This window comes from Pseudophryne corroboree, chromosome 5 (assembly GCF_028390025.1).
Source record: "Pseudophryne corroboree isolate aPseCor3 chromosome 5, aPseCor3.hap2, whole genome shotgun sequence".
In the NCBI taxonomy this organism is placed as follows: Eukaryota; Metazoa; Chordata; class Amphibia; order Anura; family Myobatrachidae; genus Pseudophryne; species Pseudophryne corroboree.
In genome coordinates this window covers 498123441-498147842 of record NC_086448.1, presented here as the reverse complement: position 1 = coordinate 498147842, position 24402 = coordinate 498123441, and the positions used below count along the sequence as shown (strand labels likewise).

General features: G+C 46.4%; 1 protein-coding gene across 6 annotated transcripts in view; it reads right to left on the bottom strand.

Moving 5' to 3' along the window:
• RELCH (RAB11 binding and LisH domain, coiled-coil and HEAT repeat containing) overlaps positions 1-24402 on the bottom strand; it is a 292769-nt gene that overhangs the window by 5090 nt on the left and 263277 nt on the right. For all 6 annotated transcript variants that reach the window (XM_063922986.1, XM_063922985.1, XM_063922987.1 and 3 more), the window contains one exon: positions 24311-24381. In XM_063922986.1, the coding sequence (XP_063779056.1) occupies positions 24311-24381 (71 nt within the window). The remainder of the gene's footprint in view (positions 1-24310; positions 24382-24402) is intronic.

The following is a 24402-nucleotide window of genomic DNA, read 5'->3' as shown; positions in this document are numbered from 1 at the left end:
CAGTTTGCACAATGTAATGTACATTTCTCTAGTGATTGTGACGTAATTGCATTAGATATACACTTATTATTTGTAGACATTCCCTTACTTAAATGTGAATGCCTGAATATTCAGTGACGGACGGTGGGGAATGCGGGAAGCATGTGTAGTCTACTGTACAGAAGGTGTATCATATTAATGGATGAATAAAGAAGCTGTATAAGCTGGTTCCCCACTAGAAGCAAGGCATGCAAATGTTTGGTAACTTGTATAAAAACTGCAAAAGTTTTAAACAAAGGTTTTATATATCCCTAACTGAAAGCAGTGCAGATATGAGGAAGATAAAACTACTGTAAGACGTCCATTTTCCTCCATGAGATAGGAGAGGAAGTGCTGGACATATAGAACAGTTTTCAATATGCTGAAGGGCAGAATATTGCATTATCCTTTACAATGCAAACGTTTCACGAGTACTTTGTACCAAGAAAGAATGTGACATACAGCATACCTCACAACTTCCCAACTGTCCGAGGGGGCGAAAATTAGGGGACGTGGCCTCGCAGCAAGTGCCGCGATCGTGAGCCACGACCCAGTTTTCGTTAATATGGGGCAAACTGATGGTGCTATACACAGTAAAGAAAATAGAGCTAAATAAAACACCATTCTTTAGAATAAAGCAGTATAAGACACAGTCTAATAGAAAATAGAAAAATGTATAGTAGATGTGGAAACAGCAACTACAGTATGCTAAAATTTGCAAAGCTTATGGTAAAACTTGCGTGAAATATGGTAGGATTAATCACTTTGCCAAATGCTGTAAAACGAAAGTGAAGCAAAGTGCACAATATAAAACTAGATAAGACTTTTGTGGAATCCATTAAAGTTTGCAGTGCAGATAAGGAATGGATTGTTCCTATAACAGTGCAAGAGATTGCCATTCCCTTTAACCACTTAACTGACCATCTGCCCCCCCAAAATATATATATTTTTTTAAATTATTTAATAAAGATTAAAATGTATTATTAACTGCGTTACACTTTTATATTACCCCCGCTGGTGATAGTTCTATCGCTGGGGTTACTTCCCCGCCCCCCCCCATGGGCATATACCCACCACATGCAGAGTGCAGTGGACTATAAGGGGTAATTCATACCTGATTGCTAGGGTGCGTTTTTTGTATCCCTGCGATTAGGTAGTTGCCGCCTACAGGGGGAAGGTATGTGCTGTGTGCAGGTGTGTGATCACATGTGTTGGAGACCTGCACAAACATCAGTTTGTGCAGTCTCTGCGCAGCCCAGGACTTACTCTCCTGCTGCGATAATCGGGTCTGGAGCGGACGTCAGAAACCCTCCCTCCAAACGCCTGGTCTCTCCTGAGTTTTTCCGGACACTCCTTGAAAACGGTCAGTTGCCACCCACAAACGCCCTCTTCCCGTCAATCTCCTTGCGTTCGCCGGTGCGTTCGGAATTTTCGCACCATCCCGTCACTGACCGGCGATCCCCGTTGCTGCGGTCTGTCACGCCTGCACATTGTGGTGCATGCGCAGTTCAGACCTGATTGCCCGCTATCCGAAAACGCACAGCAGCGATCAGGTCTGAATTAGGCCCAACAGTATGTGTCAGGGGGGCAAAGATCAGTCAGAGCTCTTGCAGAGACCAGCCAAATAGTTCTTGGAGGAGAACTAAGTTCCTCTCCTTGCACTTTGATCCTTAGCACATGCACCCTGGAATGCCGCTCGCACAGCATTCTGGGGCGTGATTATGGGAGTTATGTCGACGGTCATAGATAGCAGAGTCACTTCAATGGGGCCACAGCAGCAGGAGGAAATCCTTTTATGCACTTCTGCCGAACAGATTTCCTCCATAACAGACGTGTGACACAGCAGGGCATGCCAGACGTATGTGATGCGACCTGGCCAGGTGCACATGTAAATATAATGTCTTTTCAAGACTATAAAACTTTTAGTGTAAAACCTTCATCCAGCGAACTTGCCTATATTCAAGCCTGCACTTCACCTGGTTTTAATCAGCAACAGAGTCTGTGTAAATCTTTGGTGTCCTGCATTAACGGATACCTGGAATGTGTGAACTATTTGGGGTCCTTCATACAGAATTTGAGAATCATTGTTATAACCATTGTTGTAACAAAACCTTGCAGCTGACAATACTTTTGCAAAGCAACAGAGTTCTCGGTTAACAAAGTATTTTGAAAATTAACTCTGGAAGGGAGATCTGAAAAGAGGAAGGAATTAGAAAGGAAGCAGCGTGGAAGAAAAGGGAACTTCCCTTTTCAGGACAAGTCATTAATTCATATGCAGTATGCACACATAATACTATACCCTACACAAGTATTATAGCAAAACCGATGCTATAACAAAAGCGCTTATTACACATGCTGAGCTTGAAAAAGGAATACTAGTGGAAAAAGTATATATACCCTGTACATTAGTACATAAAACGATTATAAGCAAAATAATAAGAATTTACTCACCGGTAATTCTATTTCTCGTAGTCCGTAGTGGATGCTGGGGACTCCGTAAGGACCATGGGGAATAGACGGCTCCGCAGGAGATTGGGCACATCTAAGAAAGATTTAGGACTATCTGGTGTGCACTGGCTCCTCCCCCTATGACCCTCCTCCAAGCCTCAGTTAGGAACTGTGCCCGGAAGAGCTGACACAATAAGGAAGGATTTTTGAATCCTGGGTAAGACTCATACCAGCCACACCAATCACACCATATAACACGTGATAGGAACCCCGGTTAACAGTATGATAACAAATGGAGCCTCTGAAGAGATGGCTCACAACAAAACCCGATTTTTGTAACAATAACTATGTACAGGTATTGCAGACAATCCGCAATCTCGGACGTCCTAGTGGATGCTGGGGACTCCGTAAGGACCATGGGGATTATACCAAAGCTCCCAAACGGGCGGGAGAGTGCGGATGACTCTGCAGCACCGAATGAGAGAATTCCAGGTCCTCCTCAGCCAGGGTATCAAATTTGTAGAATTTTGCAAACGTGTTTGCCCCCGACCAAGTAGCTGCTCGGCAAAGTTGTAAAGCCGAGACCCCTCGGGCAGCCGCCCAAGATGAGCCCACCTTCCGTGTGGAATGGGCTTTTACAGATTTAGGCTGCGGTAAGCCTACCGCAGAATGCGCCAGCTGAATAGTGCTACAAATCCAGCGCGCAATAGACTGCTTAGAAGCAGGAGCACCCAGCTTAGCGGGTGCATACAGGATAAACAGCGAGTCAGTCTTTCTGACTCCAGCCGTCCTGGAAATATAAATTTTTAGGGCCCTGACTACGTCCAGCAACTTGGAATCCTCCAAGTCCCTAGTAGCCGCAGGCACCACAATAGGTTGGTTCAAGTGAAAAGCTGAGACCACCTTTGGGAGAAACTGAGGACGAGTCCTAAATTCTGCCCTATCCATATGGAAAATCAGATAAGGGCTTTTACAAGACAAAGCCGCCAATTCTGAAACCCGCCTGGCCGACGCCAAGGCCAACAGCATGACCACTTTCCACGTGAGATATTTTAAATCCACAGTCTTAAGTGGTTCGAACCAATGTGATTTCAGGAATGCCAAAACCACATTGAGATCCCAAGGTGCCACTGGGGGCACAAAAGGAGGCTGAATATGCAGTACTCCTTTGACAAAAGTCTGAACTTCGGGTAGTGAAGCCAGTTCTTTTTGGAAGAAAATCGACAGAGCCGAAATCTGGACCTTTATGGACCCCAATTTGAGGCCCAACGTCACCCCTGCTTGCAGGAAGTGCAGGAATCGACCCAGTTGAAATTCCTCCGTCGGAGCCTTCATGGCCTCACACCAAGCAACATATTTTCGCCAAATGCGGTGATAATGTCTTGCGGTGACATCCTTCCTGGCTTTGATCAGGGTAGGGATGACTTCCTCCGGAATACCCTTTTCCTTCAGGATCCGGTGTTCAACCGCCATGCCGTCAAACGCAGCCGCGGTAAGTCTTGGAACAGACAGGGTCCCTGCTGCAGCAGGTCTTGTCTGAGCGGCAGAGGCCAAGGGTCCTCTGTAAGCATCTCTTGAAGTTCCGGGTACCAAGCTCTTCTTGGCCAATCCGGAACCACGAGTATGGTTTTCACTCCTCGCCTTCTTATTATTCTCAGTACCTTGGGTATGAGAGGTAGAGGAGGAAACACATAAACCGACTGGTACACCGATGGTGTCACTAGAGCGTCCACCGCTATCGCCTGAGGGTCTCTTGACCGGGCGCAATATCTTTTCAACTTATTGTTGAGGCGGGACGCCATCATGTCTACCTGTGGTTTTTCCCACCGGTTGACCAGCATTTGGAAGACTTCTGGATGAAGTCCCCATTCTCCCGGGTGGAGGTCGTGCCTGCTGAGGAAGTCTGCTTCCCAGTTGTCCACTCCCGGAATGAACACTGCCGTCAGTGCTAACACATGATCCTCTGCCCATCTGAGAATCCTTGTGGCTTCTGCCATCGCCATCCTGCTTCTCGTGCCGCCCTGTCTGTTTACATGGGCGACCGCCGTGATGTTGTCTGACTGGATCAGTACCGGCTGGTTTTGAAGCAGGGGTCTTGCCTGGCTTAGGGCATTGTAAATGGCCCTTAGCTCCAGGACATTTATGTGAAGAGAAATCTCCTGATTTGACCACAGTCCTTGGAAATTTCTTCCCTTTGTGACTGCCCCCCAGCCCCGAAGGCTGGCATCCGTGGTCACCAGGACCCAGTCCTGTATTCCGAATCTGCGGCCCTCTAGTAGATGAGCCCTCTGCAGCCACCACAGCAGCGACACCCTGGTTCTGGCCGATAGGGTTATCCGCTGTTGCATCTGGAGATGGGACCTGGACCATTTGTTCAACAGGTCCCACTGGAACGTCCTTGCGTGGAACCTTCCGAATGGAATTGCTTTGTACGAAGCTACCATTTTTCCCAGGACTCGTGTGCATTGATGTACCGACACTTTTCCTGGTTTTATGATGTCTCTGACCAGAGATGACAATTCCTCGGCTTTTTCCAGTGGAAGAAACACTCTTTTCTGGTCTGTGTCCAGAATCATTCCCAGGAACAGAAGACGTGTCGTCGGGACCAGCTGTGACTTTGGAATGTTTAGAATCCAGCCATGCTGTTGTAGCACTTCCTGAGAAAGTGCCACCCCCACTATCAACTGTTCTTTGGACCTCGCCTTTATCAGGAGATCGTCCAAGTACGGGATAATTAAAAACTCCCTTCTTGCGAAGGAGTATCATCATTTCGGCCATTACCTTGGTAAAGACCCTCGGTGCCGTGGATAACCCGAACGGCAGCGTCTGGAACTGATAGTGACAGTCCTGTACCACAAATCTGAGGTACTCCTGGTGCGGAGGGTAAATGGGGACATGCAGGTACGCATCCTTGATGTCCAGGGATACCATGTAATCCCCCTCCTCCAGGCTCGCAATAACCGCCCTGAGCGATTCCATCTTGAACTTGAACCTTTTGATATAAGTGTTCAAGGTTTTTAAATTTAAGATGGGTCTCACCGAACCGTCCGGTTTCGGTACCACAAACATTGTGGAGTAGTAACCCTTTCCTTGCTGAAGGAGGGGTACCTTGACGATCACTTTCTGTGAATACAGTTTTTGAATAGCCACCAACACTGCCTCCCTGGCAGAGGGAGTTGCCGGCAAGGCAGATTTTAGGAAACGGCGGGAGGGAGACGTCTCGAATTCCAGCCTGTACCCCCTGAGATACTACTTGAAGGACCCAGGGATCCACTTGTGAGAGAGCCCACTGTGCGCTGAAAAACCTGAGACGTGCCCCCACCGTTCCCGATTCCGCCTGAGCAGCCCCAGCGTCATGCTGTGGACTTACCGGACGCAGGGGTGGACTTCTGCTCCTGGGAACTAGCTGTGTGCTGCAGCTTTTTCCCCCTTCCTCTGCCCCTCGGCAGAAAGGATGAGCCTCTAGCCCACTTATTTTTCTGGGGCCGAAAGGACTGTACCTGATAATACGGTGCTTTCTTTTGCTGTGGGGTAGCCTGTGGCAAAAAAGTCGATTTCCCAGCAGTAGCTGTGGAAACGAGGTCTGAAAGACCTTCCCCAAAAAGTTCCACCCCTTTATAGGGTAAAACTTCCATGTGCCGCTTGGAGTCGGCATCACCTGACCATTGCCTAGTCCATAACCCCCGTCTGGCGGCAATGGACATAGCGCTTATTTTTGATGCCAGCCGGCAAATATCCCTCTGTGCATCACGCATGTATAAGACCGCGTCTTTTATATGGTCAATCGTAAGCAAAATATTGTCCCTATCCATGGTATCAATGTTTTCCGACAGGGAGTCTGACCACGCAGCAGCACTGCACATCCAAGCTGATGCAATAGCGGGTCTCAATATAATGCCAGTGTGTGTGTATATAGCTTTTAGGGTACTTTCCAGCTTTCTATCAGCAGGTTCTTTTAGGGCGGCCGTATCCGGAGACGGTAGTGCCACCTTCTTTGATAAGCGTGTCAATGCTTTATCTACCCTAGGGGGTGTTTCCCAGCGTGACCTATCCTCTGGCGGGAAAGGGTACGCAGCCATTAACCGTTTAGAAATTATCAATTTCTTATCTGGGGAAGTCCACGCTTCCTCACACACCTCATTTAATTCGTCAGATGCAGGAAAAACTACTGGTAGTTTTTTCTCACCAAACATAATACCCTTTTTTGTGGTACCTGGGGTATCATCAGAAATGTGTAAAACATTTTTCATAGCCTCAATCATATAACGGGTGGATCTATTGGAGGGTACACTCGTCTCATCATCGTCGACACTGGAGTCGGTATCCGTGTCGACATCTGTATCTGTCATCTGAGGTAGCGGGCGTTTTATAGCCCCTGATGACATTTGAGACGCTTGGACAGGCACAAGCTGAGTAGCCGGCTGTCCTATGTCGTCAAACCTTTTATGTAAGGAGCTGACACTGTCACGTAATTCCTTCCATAAGTCCATCCACACTGGTGTCGACCCCGCAGGGGGTGACATCACATTCACAGGCATTTGCTCCGCCTCCACATCATTATCCTCATCATACATGTCGACACAGCAGTACCGACACACAGCAGACACACAGGGAATGCTCTTACAGAGGACAGGACCCCACAAAGCCCTTTGGGGAGACAGAGGGAGAGTATGCCAGCACACACCAGGGCGCTATATAACACAGGGATATCACTATACAGAGTGTTTTCCCCTATAGCTGCCTATAATATATATATATATATATATATATATATACTGCGCCTAAATTGTGCTTTTACCCTTTCTGTAGTGCAGGACTGCAGGGGAGAGCCAGGGAGCTTCCTTCCAGCGAAGCTGTGAGGGAATAATGGCGCCAGTGTGCTGAGGGAGTTGGCTCCGCCCCTTTTTCGGCGGGCTTTCTCCCGCTATTTTATCGTTTCTGGCAGGGGTTAATATACACCTATATAGTCTCTGGGGCTATATATGGTGTTAGTTTTGCCAGCCAAGGTGTTATTATTGCTGCTCAGGGCGCCCCCCCCCCCCCCCCAGCGCCCTGCACCCATCAGTGACCGCAGTGTGTGGTGTGCATGAGGAGCAATGGCTACCTTGGAGAAGACAGAAGTCTTCAGCCGCCGATTTTCCGGACCACCTTCTTGTTTCTGGCTCTGTAAGGGGGGCGGCGGCGCGGCTCCGGGAACGGACGACGAGGTCGGGTCCTGTGTTCGATCCCTCTGGAGCTAATGGTGTCCAGTAGCCTAAGAAGCCCAAGCTACCACCACTTAGGTAGGTTCGCTTCTTCTCCCCTTAGTCCCTCGTTGCAGTGAGCCTGTTGCCAGCAGGTCTCACTGAAAATAAAAAACCTAAACTATACTTTCTTCTAGGAGCTCAGGAGAGCCCCTAGTGTGCATCCAGCTCAGCCGGGCACAGAAATCTAACTGAGGCTTGGAGGAGGGTCATAGGGGGAGGAGCCAGTGCACACCAGATAGTCCTAAATCTTTCTCAATGTGCCCAGTCTCCTGCGGAGCCGTCTATTCCCCATGGTCCTTACGGAGTCCCCAGCATCCACTAGGACGTCAGAGAAATATGCATTAATAACTATGCAACAACAAAAGAAAAAAGAAACAACTTTAATTGTACAGCCTCGTGAAGGAATTTCCAGTGTAAAGGCTGTACTGGATGAAATAAACATTTTGTAAATTCATCAAGAAGATACGGCATAGTCATATGGATTAAAACCAAGTGCTTTACACCAAACCATTGCTGGCCTCAAGAGCTCATTGTGGGACTACGCTACAGTACTACCCTGCATTTGGGAGGTTTTGGAAAAACAAGTGTGAGGACTTATATTTACTATAGCAAAAGATGGTAAAAGTCAATGCCACTTAGTGGGCGCATGCCTAATCATAGCACCCAATTTAATTTACAACACCAAACTTGTAAGTGCCCCCCTACCACTATCCCTTTCAACGATTAACCAGCCTTTATTCACTTCACACAAAGAACTACCCTAACTGGAAAGCTGCACCTGAAAACAATGGCTCCCAGACATGCACAGCCTGTAGCTGCCATGGTGTGAAGTATTACTGTATGACGTACTATTGCAGCACACACTAAAGCTGGCTATGCACTGATCAATCCTTAGCGTTGGATTTGGCCATACATGTGGTTGGTGAAACTAGACCAGATCTGGACATTTGGTTTCCCATACACAATCAGTTTGTTAGCTGTTAAATTGCAGCATGGGGTGTGGTATGATTAGTCGTTAGTTATCAGGTCAACATGAGAATGTCGACAGGGTCAAACTGTCTACATGCAGCATGTCAACAGTGACCAGGTCGATGTCCATCATGTCTACCAGGAGGATATGTTGACATTTCAGATGTAGACATTGTGAACATGCCACTGCAGTGTCGATGTTCTGAAAGTCAACATGGTTTATGTCAACCATTTGACGGGATACCGCAACCTGTTAGTGTGGTTGGAAGAATACTACATCCAGAGGCTAATGTGGGTCACAATCTGAGCACACTGTCCACCTCTGGCTCATACAAGTAGCTTTGACACTGCAGAGTGTATGGGCAACTTAAAGACTAGGACTCTTGGACATGACCCATACTGCAACAAGAATAACCTGTGCTGAGTGCTTAGTGCAGTTTTGTTCAAGCATATCTGGAGAGGGTATATGTTTGTATATTAGTTAATAAGATAAAGTATAACTCAATATCAAAATATATGCAGGGGCGCCGAGAGGGGAGGAGAGCAAGTTACTAATTATCCAAGCATGGGTGCACCCCCCTACCCCTCTTAGCCGCTATGGGGGCTCCTCTCCTCCTCTCCTGTAGATTTTAAGGATGAAGGGCCTCTCCTCTGCTGAGTGCATCTCCTCCTTCATTCTCCCACAGATCATTAAACAGGACTACATCTGGCAGACTAAAACTTGATTGGGAATAATAAATTTAATTAAAGCCACTTTTCTAAAGTTGCATTTTATTTAAATAATGCCTGATTGTATGTTATGTTTGGAATACTAGTTTATTATAAAAATATAAATCCACTATTAGTTAAAAGTAATTACTCTGATAGTACTCATTTTTACTACATTTTTCTATTTTAATATTTTTTATTTTATTTCACTATTTTCTGCTTCAGTTCCATTTATTTCTCCCACTCTATTGATGAGCTCTTTGCTGAGATATATTTTGTTTACTATCTACTCAGAGAATGTGTAATAAAAATGAGCAGCGACATAATAAAAAGAGTATGGCTTGTTGATAATATAGTGGATTATGATAGTACTGCATGAGTACAGATGAACATACAGTAAAGTATAAACTGTAAATTGGCATTTTTGTGCAAGACATTTTCTTGAAGCATTCTACTCTCAGTAATTATATAAAAGTTTGTAAAACAATGACAGATGTTTGTTTAGCTAACTACTTGTGGTATAGTACACACAGGGGCTGCTCAAAGCATTGACTTACAAGACCGTCACCCGGAGGGCAGTAGTCTGGAAGGGTGCAGTCCAGCTCCACCAGCTGAACCTCTGGCAACACTGGGCTTATCTTTTGTCTCAGATGTGATGCAGGATTCCCCCGGACATTCCAGAAATGAGCAGCACTGTCCGAAGTTAAAATGGTGTCTGATCCCGTACAGCTGGTGTCTTGAAATCCAAAAGGCACCCTGCCTGTTGGGTCACTGTTAAGTGCCTCACCGGCTGCCCTACTGTATCTGCCACTTCCAGTCTGGCCTGCAGCTCCTTGTTTACAACTATAAGCACACAACAGCACGTGGACTCAAAGGCTGGAGCATCTGCCAGAAGAAATATCTGAGCGCAGGCCATGGGGATAGTGAGTGTGTGAGGCTATGGAGGCAGCGTGCCTGGGTTTTCTTGGGTTAAACATGCCCTCAGTCATATGCAGGTGGTTGCACTGTAATTCTGCCTCATGTTAGCCGCGTTAAGTTTGGGGGAAATCACCCTGCACCCCAGAAAAGCAGCATCTAACACTAAATAACAATATAGAAAGTTGCTAATGGCAATAAGCAAATAATTTGGGGCTCAAAAGGTGTCAAAAGGTTAATTTTTGCATTTTCTACTAATAGTAAAAAATTATAGAAATCAAATGTTTTTCACAAATTTAAAGGCTGTAGATAAATATGAGGTGCATAAAAATGCCTGTATAGTGAATTTTGTGTCATTACTGGTTGGGGTGGCAAAAGAAATTCTCACCCTGGGTTTGAAACAGGTCCTTGAAACCACTGGATACATGAAAATATTAATAATTCCCAAGATTTAACAGGGCGAGACTCCGCAGACATCCCTCCATTTCCAACTGTGAAGCAGCCCTGGCACACTGACATATTTACAAAACTGGCCAAGGTAAATAATGCCATCTGAAGATGACAAACGCTTATAACAGCTTGGAATGCAATTTTTTTCAGAGAGGGATCCTCTGGTCCCCTTCGTCGGCCCCCGATTAGCCGCAAAGAACCCAAACCAGAAAGCAGAGGGATAACACAAGTTGACCATCATTTTAAAACACCAGGAGGTGCAAATGTGTGCTTTCTGTATGCCAGCCAAAGTGAGCTCCATACAGAGAACGAACTACATACTAGAAATAAAAACAGACGACAGAAGCTCTACCAAATTCCTTAACCAGCACTGTGCTAGACAGAGCTTGATGTTCCCTGCTACTAATAGTGATAACCAGGCTGGTCAACACAGGTTTCTGCTTTAATGGAGATAGTTACTGCTTCAATGGACAAACAAAAAAAAAAAAAAAGAGAAAAAGCAAGAAAAAAAAATCCAGCAAGTCAACCACCAACATGCTATCACTGCAGGTCAAAAAGACTGGGGCTCTTCCAGGGAATTCTATGTTGCCAGAATAAACAACAGGATTAGGACTCCTGGAGAGACATCAACATTCAGAATACAGATAAATTAACCACACACACAATTTTAAAATAAATTTTAATTGAATAAAAGACACCCCAAACAATCATTTATGGCTTTATTAAATAAACATTATAAATAATAAAATCTTAATTCTTCCTTTTTGATCTGTTGCAGTACAAGTGGGGAAAGAAAAAACCAAGGCCTATATAAAAAAAAAAAAAAAGCCCGCCTGCTCACAACGAATAAGTTCTACTAAATAACTAACCGTGAGAAACCCCCCTTAATCACTAGACAATCATAAGTGGTTTCACCAATAAAGAAGAGTAACCTCAAGGAGAAAGATGAGGGCAATGAACATTTTCTGTATACCTTTCCCCATGGAGGCAGCAGTAATTCGCCATCCAACCTGGGACAGGTGTGTACTACTCCCAACCACAAGCTCAAGCCTAAACTTTCCCTTAAAACTCACCTTTTATCTAAAACCTATCACTCATCCTACTAACTCCCCAGGCTCTGCATACCCTCATTCTTTGTTTCCACCAATATCACCTTGTCAGCTCTTGCAAGCAGGGCCCTCTCTCCTTTAGTTTTTTTTCTCCGTAATTATGTCATTGCTGTATAGCAATTATTTATATATTGTATTTGTGAACCAGTAACTGTAAACTGTTCACATTGTACCTCTTTAATCCTGTTGTATGTACAACACTCCAGAACACTTGTAGCACCCTATAAATAAAATATAACAAATACTACTAGTAATGCTGGGCATACACACTACAATTATCTGGCTGATCCGCTCAATATGAGCGGATCGGCAAGATAACTGCAGCGTGTATGTGACCGACCAATCTGAAAATATTGATCGGTTGGGTAAGCTGAATCATCCAGCATGTCCGCTCGACAAGATATATGTACAAATATCCAGTCGGAGTATCGGGCAGTGTATGTCCTACCGCGGCCGACTAACGGACATTCCCCTGTTACTTCACATGGGAAGAAACATGGAAATATCTACTCCCATTTTATCTACCCGCGTATGCCTAGCATAAGGAAACAGCGGGCTCATGTCCTTACTGTTATAGCGCATACCAGCCCAGCCAATCAATCACTGATGCTGGTTAAAGCATATTTACAAATAGCACAATATTTAATTTACCGTTGAAGTTCACCAAGGAAAACATTTCATCCCTCTCTGGATATTTTTATTTCACCGAAACAAGCAGAACGGTAAAGAGGCATACAGTACAGTACTTTAAATCAATGCCTCCATCTGTCATACAACAAGACTAGAAGATTTCCATACAGGAGGAGGGTCTTTCTATCACACACTATGGCCTCCAAATCACTTAAAACAGGGGTGGACGACCAGTCCGAAACTAAGAGCCAGACATTTTGTTAGGCACGTCAAAGAGCAGACATCGAGCCGCAGGCACATATGCAAAAATGGGGTGTGGCCTTGTGCCTGCTAGGCCACACCTCTGGTATAAAATACATTTAAAAAAACAGATCCACATAAAATACATTTTTAAAGCCAGATCCAACATAAAATACATTTAAAAAGCCACTTCCACATAAAATAATTGAGAAAGAAAGTTCCACATAAAATATATTGAAAAAGCCAGATTCACATAATACACTTCAGCTCCCCCATGTGTCACTCCAGCCAGTACCCTGCTGTGTCACTTCAACCAGCTACCTCATGTGTCACTCCTGCTAGCACACTCCTACAGTATGTCACTACAGCCAGCTCCCCCATGAGTCACTCCTGCCAGCACTCTCCTGTGTCACTCCTGCCAGGACCCTCATGTGTCACTACAACCACCCAGAAAACATACCTCGTGCCATTGCAGCAGACCCTTATGTGTCCTCTGTTTACCAGTGGGTGTCTCACCTCTAGTATCTGGCTCTCTCAGTTTTCAGCCCCCGTAGTGCTGCTGCTGCTGACTGTCTAGCTGAAGTGCAGCAGTTTCCGGATCTGTTGTGATCACGTGACTTCGAGTGTGGGGAGCCACATTTGAATAAAGAAAGAACCGCATGAGGCTCAAGAGCCACAGGTTGGCCACCACTGACTTAAACAAAACCCCCCTCTTCATCAACTCACTTAAGCCCAATTTGTGTCAGTCCTTCGTTTTCTGCATGTGTAAGAGAAAATAAGAATTTACTCACCGGTAATTCTATTTCTCGTAGTCCGTAGTGGATGCTGGGAACTCCGTAAGGACCATGGGGAATAGACGGGCTCCGCAGGAGACTGGGCACTCTAAGAAAGATTTAGGACTACCTGGTGTGCACTGGCTCCTCCCCCTATGACCCTCCTCCAAGCCTCAGTTAGGACACTGTGCCCGGAAGAGCTGACACAATAAGGAAGGATTTTGAATCCCGGGTAAGACTCATACCAGCCACACCAATCACACCATACAACTCGTGATAGGAACCCCGGTTAACAGTATGATAACAATGGAGCCTCTGAACAGATGGCTCGCCATAACAACCCGATTTTTGTAACAATAACTATGTACAAGTATTGCAGACAATCCGCACTTGGGATGGCGCCCAGCATCCACTACGGACTACGAGAAATAGAATTACCGGTGAGTAAATTCTTATTTTCTCTAACGTCCTAGTGGATGCTGGGAACTCCGTAAGGACCATGGGGATTATACCAAAGCTCCCAAACGGGCGGGAGAGTGCGGATGACTCTGCAGCACCGAATGAGAGAACTCCAGGTCCTCCTCAGCCAGGGTATCAAATTTATAGAATTTTGCAAACGTGTTTGCCCCTGACCAAGTAGCAGCTCGGCAAAGTTGTAAAGCCGAGACCCCTCGGGCAGCCGCCCAAGATGAGCCCACCTTCCTTGTGGAATGGGCTTTCACATTTTTAGGCTGCGGTAGTCCCACCGTAGAATGCGCCAGCTGAATAGTGCTACAAATCCAGCGCGCGATAGACTGCTTAGAAGCAGGTGCACCCAGCTTGTTGGGTGCATATAGAACAAACAGCGAGTCAGTTTTCCCGACTCCAGCCGTCCTGGAAACATAAATTTTCAGGGCCCTGACTATGTCCAGAAACTTGGAATCCTCCAAGTCCCTAGTAGCCGCAGGCACCACAATAGGTTGGTTCAAGTGAAAAGCTGACACCACCTTCGGGAGAAACTGAGGACGAGTCCTCAACTCTGCCCTATCCATATGGAAAATCAGATAGGGGCTTTTACAGGACAAAGCCGCCAATTCTGACACCCGTCTGGCTGAAGCCAGAGCCAACAACATAACCACTTTCCACGTGAGATATTTTAAATCCCCAGTCTTAAGTGGCTCAAACCAATGTGATTTTAGAAATTCCAAGACCACATTGAGATCCCAAGGTGCCACTGGGGGCACAAAAGGAGGCTGAATATGCAGGACTCCCTTGACAAAAGTCTGAACTTCAGGCAGTGAAGCCAGTTCTTTCTGGAAGAAAATCGACAGGGCCAAGATCTGGACCTTAATGGACCCCAATTTGAGGCCCAAAGTCACACCTGCTTGCAGGAAGTGTAAGAAACGACCCAGTTGAAATTCCTCCGTTGGGGCCTTCTTGGCCTCACACCAAGCAACATATTTCCGCCAAATGCGGTGATAATGCTTTGCGGTGACATCCTTCCTGGCTTTGATCAGGGTAGGGATGACTTCCTCCGGAATACCTTTTTCCTTCAGGATCCGGCGTTCAACCGCCATGCCGTCAAACGCAGCCGCGGTAAGTCTTGGAACAGACAGGGTCCCTGCTGCAGCAGGTCTTGTCTGAGCGGCAGAGGCCAAGGGTCCTCTGCAAGCATCTCTCGAAGTTCCGGGTACCAAGTCCTTCTTGGCCAATCCGGAGCCACGAGAATAGTTCTCACTCCTCGCCTTCTTATTATTCTCAGTACCTTGGGTATGAGGGGCAGAGGAGGAAACACATAAACCGACTGGTACACCCACGGTGTCACTAGAGCGTCCACAGCGATCGCCTGAGGGTCCCTTGACCTGGCGCAATACCTTTTTAGCTTTTTGTTTAGGCGGGACGCCATCATGTCCACCTGTGGTTTTTCCCAACGGTTGACCAGCATTCGGAAAACTTCTGGATGAAGTCCCCATTCTCCCGGGTGGAGGTCGTGCCTGCTGAGGAAGTCTGCTTCCCAGTTGTCCACTCCCGGAATGAATACTGCTGTCAGTGCTAACACATGATTCTCTGCCCATCGGAGAATCCTTGTGGCTTCTGCCATTGCCCTCCTGCTTCTTGTGCCGCCCTGTCTGTTTACATGGGCGACCGCCGTGATGTTGTCTGACTGGATCAACACCGGCCGGTTCTGAAGCAGGGGTCTCGCTTGACTTAGGGCATTGTAAATGGCCCTTAGCTCCAGAATATTTATGTGAAGTGAAATCTCCTGATTTGGCCATAGTCCTTGGAAATTTCTTCCCTGTGTGACTGCCCCCCAGCCCCGAAGGCTGGCGTCCGTGGTCACCAGGACCCAGTCCTGTATTCCGAATCTGCGGCCCTCTAGTAGATGAGCCGTCTGCAGCCACCACAGCAGCGACACCCTGGTTCTTGCCGATAGGGTTATCCGCTGTTTTATCTGGAGATGGGACCCGGACCATTTGTCCAACAGGTCCCACTGGAAAGTCCTTGCGTGGAACCTTCCGAATGGAATTGCCTCGTACGCAGCTACCATCTTTCCCAGGACTCGTGTGCATTGATGTACCGACACCTGTCCCGGTTTTAGGATGTCTCTGACTAGAGATGACAACTCCTCGGCTTTTTCCACTGGAAGAAACACTCTTTTCTGGTCTGTGTCCAGAATCATTCCCAGGAACAGAAGACGTGTCGTCGGGACCAGCTGTGACTTTGGAATATTGAGAATCCAGCCGTGCTGTTGTAGCACTTCCCGAGTAAGTGCTACCCTTACTATCAACTGTTCCTTGGACCTCGCCTTTATCAGGAGATCGTCCAAGTACGGGATAATTGAAACTCCTTTCTTGCGAAGGAGTATCATCATTTCGGCCATTACCTTGGTAAAGACCCTCGGTGCCGTGGATAACCCAAACGGCAGCGTCTGGAACTGATAGTGACAGTCCTGTACCACAAATCTGAGGTACTCCTGGTGAGGAGGGTAAATGGGGACATGTAGGTACGCATCCTTGATGTCCAGGGAGACCATATAGTCCCCCTCCTCCAGGCTCGCAATAACCGCCCTGAGCGATTAAATCTTGAACTTGAACCTTTTGATATAAGTGTTCAAGGATTTTAAATTTAAGATGGGTCTCACCGAACCGTCCGGTTTCGGTACCACAAACATTGTGGAATAGTAACCCTTTCCTTGCTGAAGGAGGGGTACCTTGACAATCACTTGCTGTGAATACAGTTTTTGAATAGCCACCAACACTGCCTCCCTGGCAGAGGGAGTTGCCGGTAAGGCAGATTTTAGGAAACGGCGGGGGGGAGACGTCTCGAATTCCAGTCTGTACCCCTGAAGTACTACTTGAAGGACCCAGGGTTCCACCTGTGAGAGAGCCCACTGTGTGCTGAAATTTTTGAGACGGGCCCCCACCGTACCCGGGTCCGCCTGAGCAGCCCCAGCGTCATGCTGTGTACTTACCGGACGCAGGGGAGGACTTCTGCTCTTGGGAACTAGCTGTGTGTTGCAGCTTTTTTCCTCTACCTTTGCCTCTCGGCAGAAAGGATGAGCCTCTAGCCCTCTTGCTTTTCTGGGGCCGAAAGGACTGTACCTGATAATACGGTGCTTTCTTTTGCTGTGGGGCAGCCTGTGGCAAAACGGTCGATTTCCCAGCAGTAGCTGTGGACACGAGGTCCGAAAGACCATCCCCAAACAGTTCCACCCCCTTATAGGGCAAAACCTCCATGTGCCGCTTTGAGTCGGCATCGCCAGCCCATTGCCGAGTCCATAACCCCCTTCTGGCGGCAATGGACATAGCGCTTATTCTTGATGCCAGCCGGCAAATATCCCTCTGTGCATCACGCATGTATAAGACTGCAACTTTTATATGCTCAATCGTCAGCAAAATATTGTCCCTATCCATGGTATCGATATTATCTGACAGGGAATCTGACCACGCAGCAGCAGCACTGCACATCCAAGCTGATGCAATCGCTGGTCGTAATATAATGCCCGTGTGTGTGTAAATAGCTTTTAGGGTAGCCTCCTGCTTTCTATCAGCAGGTTCCTTCAGGGTGGCCGTATCCGGAGACGGTAGTGCCACCTTCTTTGATAAGCGTGTCAGCGCCTTATCTACCCTAGGGGGTGTTTCCTCTAACGGGAAAGGGTACGCTGCCAATAATAGTTTTGAAATTATCAATTTCTTATCAGGGGAAGTCCACGCTTCCTCACACACCTCATTTAATTCCTCAGATGCAGGAAAAACTACTGGTAGTTTTTTCTCACCAAACATAATACCCTTTTTTGTGGTACCTGGGGTATTATCAGAAATGCGTAAAACATTTTTCATTGCCTCAATCATGTAACGGGTGGGCCTATTGGAGGGTACACTTGTCTCATCATCGTCGACACTGGAGTCGGTATCCGTGTCGACGTCTGTATCTGTCACCAGAGTTAGCGGGCGTTTTAAAGCCCCTGATGACATTTGAGACGCTGGAACAGGCACAAGCTGTGTAGCTGGCTGTCCTATGTCGTCAAACCTTTTGTGTAAGGAGTTGACACTTTCACGCAATTCCTTCCATAAGTCCAGCCACACAGGTGTCGACCCCGCAGGGGGTGACATCACATTCACAGGCATTTGCTCTGCCTCCACATCATTTTCCTCATACATGTCGACACAGCAGTACCGACACACAGCAGACACACAGGGAATGCTCTTACAGAGGACAGGGCCCCACAAAGCCCTTTGGGGAGACAGAGGGAGAGTATGCCAGCACACACCAGAGCGCTATATATCACCTATAGAAGTGTGTTTTCCCTTTATAGCTGCATAAATATAGTTATACTGCGCCTAATTTGTGCCCCCCCTCTCTTTTTTACCCTTTTCTGTAGTGCAGGACTGCAGGGGAGAGCCAGGGAGCTTCCTTCCAGCGAAGCTGTGAGGGAAAAATGGCGCCTTTTCGGCGGGCTTTCTCCCGCTAATGTAAAAGTTCTGGCAGGGGTTAAAAAGCACCTATATAGCCCCTGGGGCTATATATGGTGCCAGTTTGCCAGCCAAGGTGTTAGTATTGCTGCTCAGGGCGCCCCCCCCCAGCGCCCTGCACCCATCAGTGACCGCAGTGTGTGGTATGCATGAGGAGCAATGGCGCACAGCTGCAGTGCTGTGCGCTACCTTGGAGAAGACAGAAGTCTTCAGCCGCCGATTTTCTGGACCACCTTCTTGCTTCTGGCTCTGTAAGGGGGACGGCGGCGCGGCTCCGGGAACGGACGACGAGGTCGGGTCCTGTGTTCGATCCCTCTGGAGCTAATGGTGTCCAGTAGCCTAAGAAGCCCAAGCTACCACCAGTTAGGTAGGTTCGCTTCTTCTCCCCTTAGTCCCTCGATGCAGTGAGCCTGTTGCCAGCAGGTCTCACTGAAAATAAAAAACCTAAACTATACTTTCTTTCTAGGAGCTCAGGAGAGCCCCTAGTGTGCATCCAGCTCGGCCGGGCACAGAAATCTAACTGAGGCTTGGAGGAGGGTCATAGGGGGAGGAGCCAGTGCACACCAGGTAGTCCTAAATCTTTCTTAGAGTGCCCAGTCTCCTGCGGAGCCCGTCTATTCCCCATGGTCCTTACGGAGTTCCCAGCATCCACTAGGACGTTAGAGAAACTAAAATGTAACAATTGGCACATTGCAGTTGCTATGGCTTTCGATATATTGAGTTTCAGTTCAGCTCATGTTTCATAAATATTGGCCTTTATCGCATGTCTTATAATCTTGTTTAACTTGGATCTCTTTTCAATAACTGTTGTCTGCCCTTTGCCAAATTTCTTATTATTTTACCCATGTTTGTTGTCCTTTATTTTCTTCTGTTAGTTTCCCATTCACTATGGTCTATTTCTGATCAATTCTCTGATCCCAGGAGACTTGCGCACATTACAGGAAATTACAAGTAATTAAGTACTGACACCAAGACCAATGCACATATGAATGTATGTTCACCAGGACACATCTTTAACAACCCCTTTCTCTCTACTATCCAATAATCTACAGTACTCAACATCACACAGCAAGAGACACAATCAGCTCAGGTGAAAATGCAGTACTCTCATCCTTTACCAACTTAACCTACTCGCCCCATAAAACTTCTGGATCACCTGTCTTAAGGTCTCCATATATCTACAATAAATTGGAGCAATTCTTCATTTTGGACTCTACACTATTCGTGATCTCCATAAAAAAAAGTAACCGGGATCACCAAATCAGATTTTTTAATATGTTTAAAAATCTAGATTTATCTTTTTCTTGAAGTATGCCGGAAAAGATGACCGTTTCACCGATAGACTAATCTAGACTGTGGGCAGGACCTCTTTGATGGCGTGTTGGTGGTCAAGACTCCCTGCTGTTTCTTCTAAAGTATTTTTGTTATTTTTGCAGATAGCGGAAGGAAGGGTGTCAGCCGTGGTGGTAGTGGGGTGCTAGCAGGAGCTTGTCTATATTGTATAGCGGCGGGTGTGTCTGTGTATATTGTGATTAACAGTGGCGGTAGGGGTGCTAGTGGGAGCCTGCGTTCACCGTATAACAGCGGCGGTAGTAGTGGTGTGGAGGTTTGGGGGCCTGGGTACAACTTAAAGCAGTGGCAGCAGTGGGGGTGAGGGGTCCTGTGTTTAGCGGGGGTGGTAACTTCAGACTGCGGTCCCAGAATCCTAATCACACGCTTCAAGTTTGTGGCTTAGCAGGAGTTCTAGTAAGAACTTTCCTGATTGGTGGAGCTGCCCATTTCAAAAATGGTGCAGACAGCCATAATTGGCTCACTCATGATACAATTTTTTTAATTTCAAGATGGCCACAGTGAGCCAATCACATCCCACCCCCTTTGGCTGGTATATATTACAGCGCGAGTCAGGGAACAGGCAGGCCAACGGCAGAGGAGGAGCTGGCAAGTGCTCCTAAGGACCTGATTTCCGAAGTCCTGGGAGGGTGGCAGCCAATGCAAAAGAGCTCACCAGCGACCGTCCCCTAGGTGAAGATGCCAAAAGTCCTGAGAGAGGGCGGCAGCCATGTAAAAGAGTTCAAAGGCCCCGGCCCCCATAGGTGACGAAGTGGTGGATAAGTGGAACAGCCTCCCGTTAGATGTACTTGAGGGCTAAAACAGCAGAGCAATTTAAACATGCTTGAGAAGGCATATGAATATCCTTACAAAGAACTAAGGATTAAATAGAGTTGATATGGTTTAAAAAAAAAAAAAAAAAAAAGAGAGGCAAACTAGAGGGGCCAAGTGGCTCATATCTGCCGTCAAATTCTATGTTTCTAAGAATGCTATCTAACAGAATTTTTACAACCTTCCGTGTTTCTCTTGTCTTTATTTTAACATTCTCATTACAGAGGATTATAGGTGCCAGTGGGCCCTTAATGTCCAGGCATGTTAGCACTTGTGGTTTTCCAAGTGCTGGCATGCTGGGACCTGTAGTAGTTTTTCCTTTATTGTTCCTCTCCCTTATGCCACACTGAAATCATACATACCTCAGTTTCTATCTAGGTCACTAAGCTATATAATAGTGAAAACATGATCCAAATTCATCCAGTAGTTTTTGCAAGATATCGGAATGAACAGACAAAAATTCTGGATTTTTTTTCTCATCTCCATAGCTCATAAACGTATAAGTGTATTTCTAAAAAGAATTGCTACAGTACAGATGTAGCCACGCTCATCGTGGCTACATCTCGGCGAAGTTGCGTCTAACACCGCGTGCATGTCTAATGTGCGCACATGCCCCATTTGCAATGAATGGGGCAGCTAAATACGCACACAGGCAAGCCTAGCCACGCCGAGAGTGTCCGTTTGCCACAGATGTAGCAATGATAAGCGTGGCTACATCATATGTGTAGACACTACCCTTACAGTTTTACTATATGTATAGACGATTTTACCTACTATATTGTGACGGGGGGGGGGGGGGGGGGGGGGTTAATGGGTATTACACATTTTTTATTTGCATGTTATAAATACGTGGTGTGCGAAAAGTTACCATGCACTGAATGTAGTGATGTAATAATGCAGCAGTGTGCTGTGTGCGATTTGTGCCTGGTCTCTGTCATGTGGCACCCTACCTGCGCGCTTGGCTGTGTGTAGTGTACTCGACAGAGGCACAAGTGTTGAGTACTCGTCTCGTCACAAGAGCAATGATGTTGACGGTTGAATAGAGAATGTGTGCTTTCAGTGCATAGAAGCTTTTCGGACAAAGTCAGTTGGGTGTCTGTTTTTTCCTATCTAATAAAACAAAACAGACACCCAACCGACTTTTCAAATATTTGAATTCCCCCCACTGTATTTAACAATGGGAACAATAAATGGGAATTTACTTTCATTTATCTAATATAGATTGGTGCAGTGGTAGCTGGGATATTGGAAATGTACAGTGCGGTGTATGCATGACAAAGCAGTACAGAAAAGCAGTAGTAATATGCAAAACATAAATCTGATGTCTAAATAAAATGTACAACACACAAACCTAAAGTAACCATAAAAATTAATTCTCTTCTCTTCTTCCTAGTACCCCTTTCACACCTCAAAAATAACCCGGTATTGACCCGTGTGACCGGACGGTCCCGTACGAGAGCCCTCACCATTTCGCGTCCCGTATCCAGTCACAGAATGGCGTTTTAGGCCACATGGGACCTGGCCAATTAAGGGATTTCCGCTTACCGTCAGTAACTGCCTGTTACTGACTCCACCCACTGTGCAGTGGGCGGGTACTATGCTGCCACCACCAGATTCCTACCCTGCCGTGGCATCTGGAACCACGGTTCTGCTCTGCATGCGTCGACAAGCCGTCTTACCACACCTGTGTGGTGTTGACTAATCACCACTAGTCGCTTGACTAGGCCTCTACCTGGGAGCTGGCTGGGGGCAGAGCTTGGAGACGCTGGGTATACCCTGGACAGCCGTAAAACAAAGCTAGGTTTCGCCTAGCCCTGCAGGTCACAAGATGAAGCGGTCGTCTTGAGGCAGAAGATGTTTTATTTGCCCAGTACAGTCTTCAAAAAGACTCAGCAATACAGCAAGATGTTACAGCAGAGTTAAAATGGTATAATACATCTGGAGGCTCACAGGCCTCCTCTTTTTACCTCAATTCTACACACAGTTACCACAGGGGGTAAGCCCTCCCTGTCTTCTCCAACCAATCAGTTTATTGCACAAAATCTAAATAAATACAAGTTACATTTCAAAAGCGTTAAGAATTAGATAAAGCAATGTTCTGCTCCTTTTCATACATGAACCAAACCAGTGGCTTTCCCAAACACAATCTTATTAACATGTTCTGGTCTCTTTCATAAATGTAAATATGACGAGTTTCAATTGCATTCGTCCTCGCACCCATAGACAACGCTCTTGTTATTTTAAACATAAATCTGCATCCTACATAATGCAGCCTAGGAAATCTTAATTGTTGTTACACGAAACCCACTAGTTTGCATTCGTAAAACACAATCTGATTTATTAGCCACTTTTGTCTTTCACATCTGGATGCAAAACCAGTTTTGACTTATCACACAACAGGAGATGCTGAAAGAACAAACAGTCTTCTTTCCAAACTTTAGTTTGCACCTGAAAGAAAATGTTTGCCCACCAAAAGGCCTGCTAATCGACACCTACTGTATCCCCTCCTGCAGCTAGGACGATTAACATATGACTTGCTATGTACAAGTTGCTGAAGAACAATGGTCAAAGCCTTTTAGAAACAAAATAACTCATACTGTACTTTTCTCATAAGTACTTTGTCTATGCGGTTCTATAACTGTGTAGGCCATAATTCTCCAACTACGCACAGCGCAGCGATATAACATATTAAGACACATTATTAAACATACATTTAGTCATGTATAGTCCATAGCGCCTAGAGCCAAGTGTTGCTTTTTAAAATGGCCCCTAGAGACCATTGTCCATTTAACTGAAGGATTACCCCTTCAGCGCCGCGGCTGCCATTATCCACCTGGCTGGGGGGTCTCTGGCCACAACCTGGTATGTTGCCGGGTCGATGTGGGTTGCTGTGCGGTGTGAAAGAGGCCATGGACGAATTCCCGGTAGTTCAACCCGGGAATAAAGAAGGGTTGTTCCCGCGTTAAATACCGGGTCAGGTGTAGTGTGAATGGGTTGCAGAGTCGATGCAACCCGGGACCCGTTCACTGCATAGGGAGAGGCGGCACAGAGATGATGTAATCTCCCAGTACCAACTCCGCACCCGATGTTGCCTCCGTTCCCACCCCTAGATGGCAACCCGACCCTACGTACAATGCTGGGTCCCACCCGGGAATTACCAGTTTCCAATTTCTGGGTAGAACCCGGCATTGCGATGTGAAAGCAGTATTACTTATCCACATACAATCAACAACAGCCATGTACTTGTCACTGTTTTACTTTGCACATTTTGTTATTCTCCGGTTGTGTTGGATGTCTTCTCAGGTTTTGAAAAGAAGGCCTGAATTCCATATATATGATACTCAGGCCATTTTCCTTTCATTAGATGTTATTAATAAACTAATACTTGACTAAAGGTAACCATAATCTGTGATGGCTTTCCCGATTCCCTGATCCAATCCATTCAGCTGATCAAAAACGCAGCCATCGATGATCAGCGATCTGTCAGGGAATCAGGCAAATTCTGCATGTTGAAATTCCCTGATTTGTAAATCCTGATCATATCTTCATCGGGATCATGAAATCGGGGTAAGGCAACATGTCGGGGAATTGGTGAACTGCAATGATCTATTGCAGATGTACAGTATGGGGCCCTTAAGGGTATAATCACAAAATGTCAAAGCTACGAGTAGACAAATATAAAGTGCACCTACCCTTGGGGCTCCTGGACCGTCTTGTTTTCCACCTTCTGCTCACATTCTTTTATCATGGAGCTTAAAATAACCTGGAAAGAGAGAAATACAGT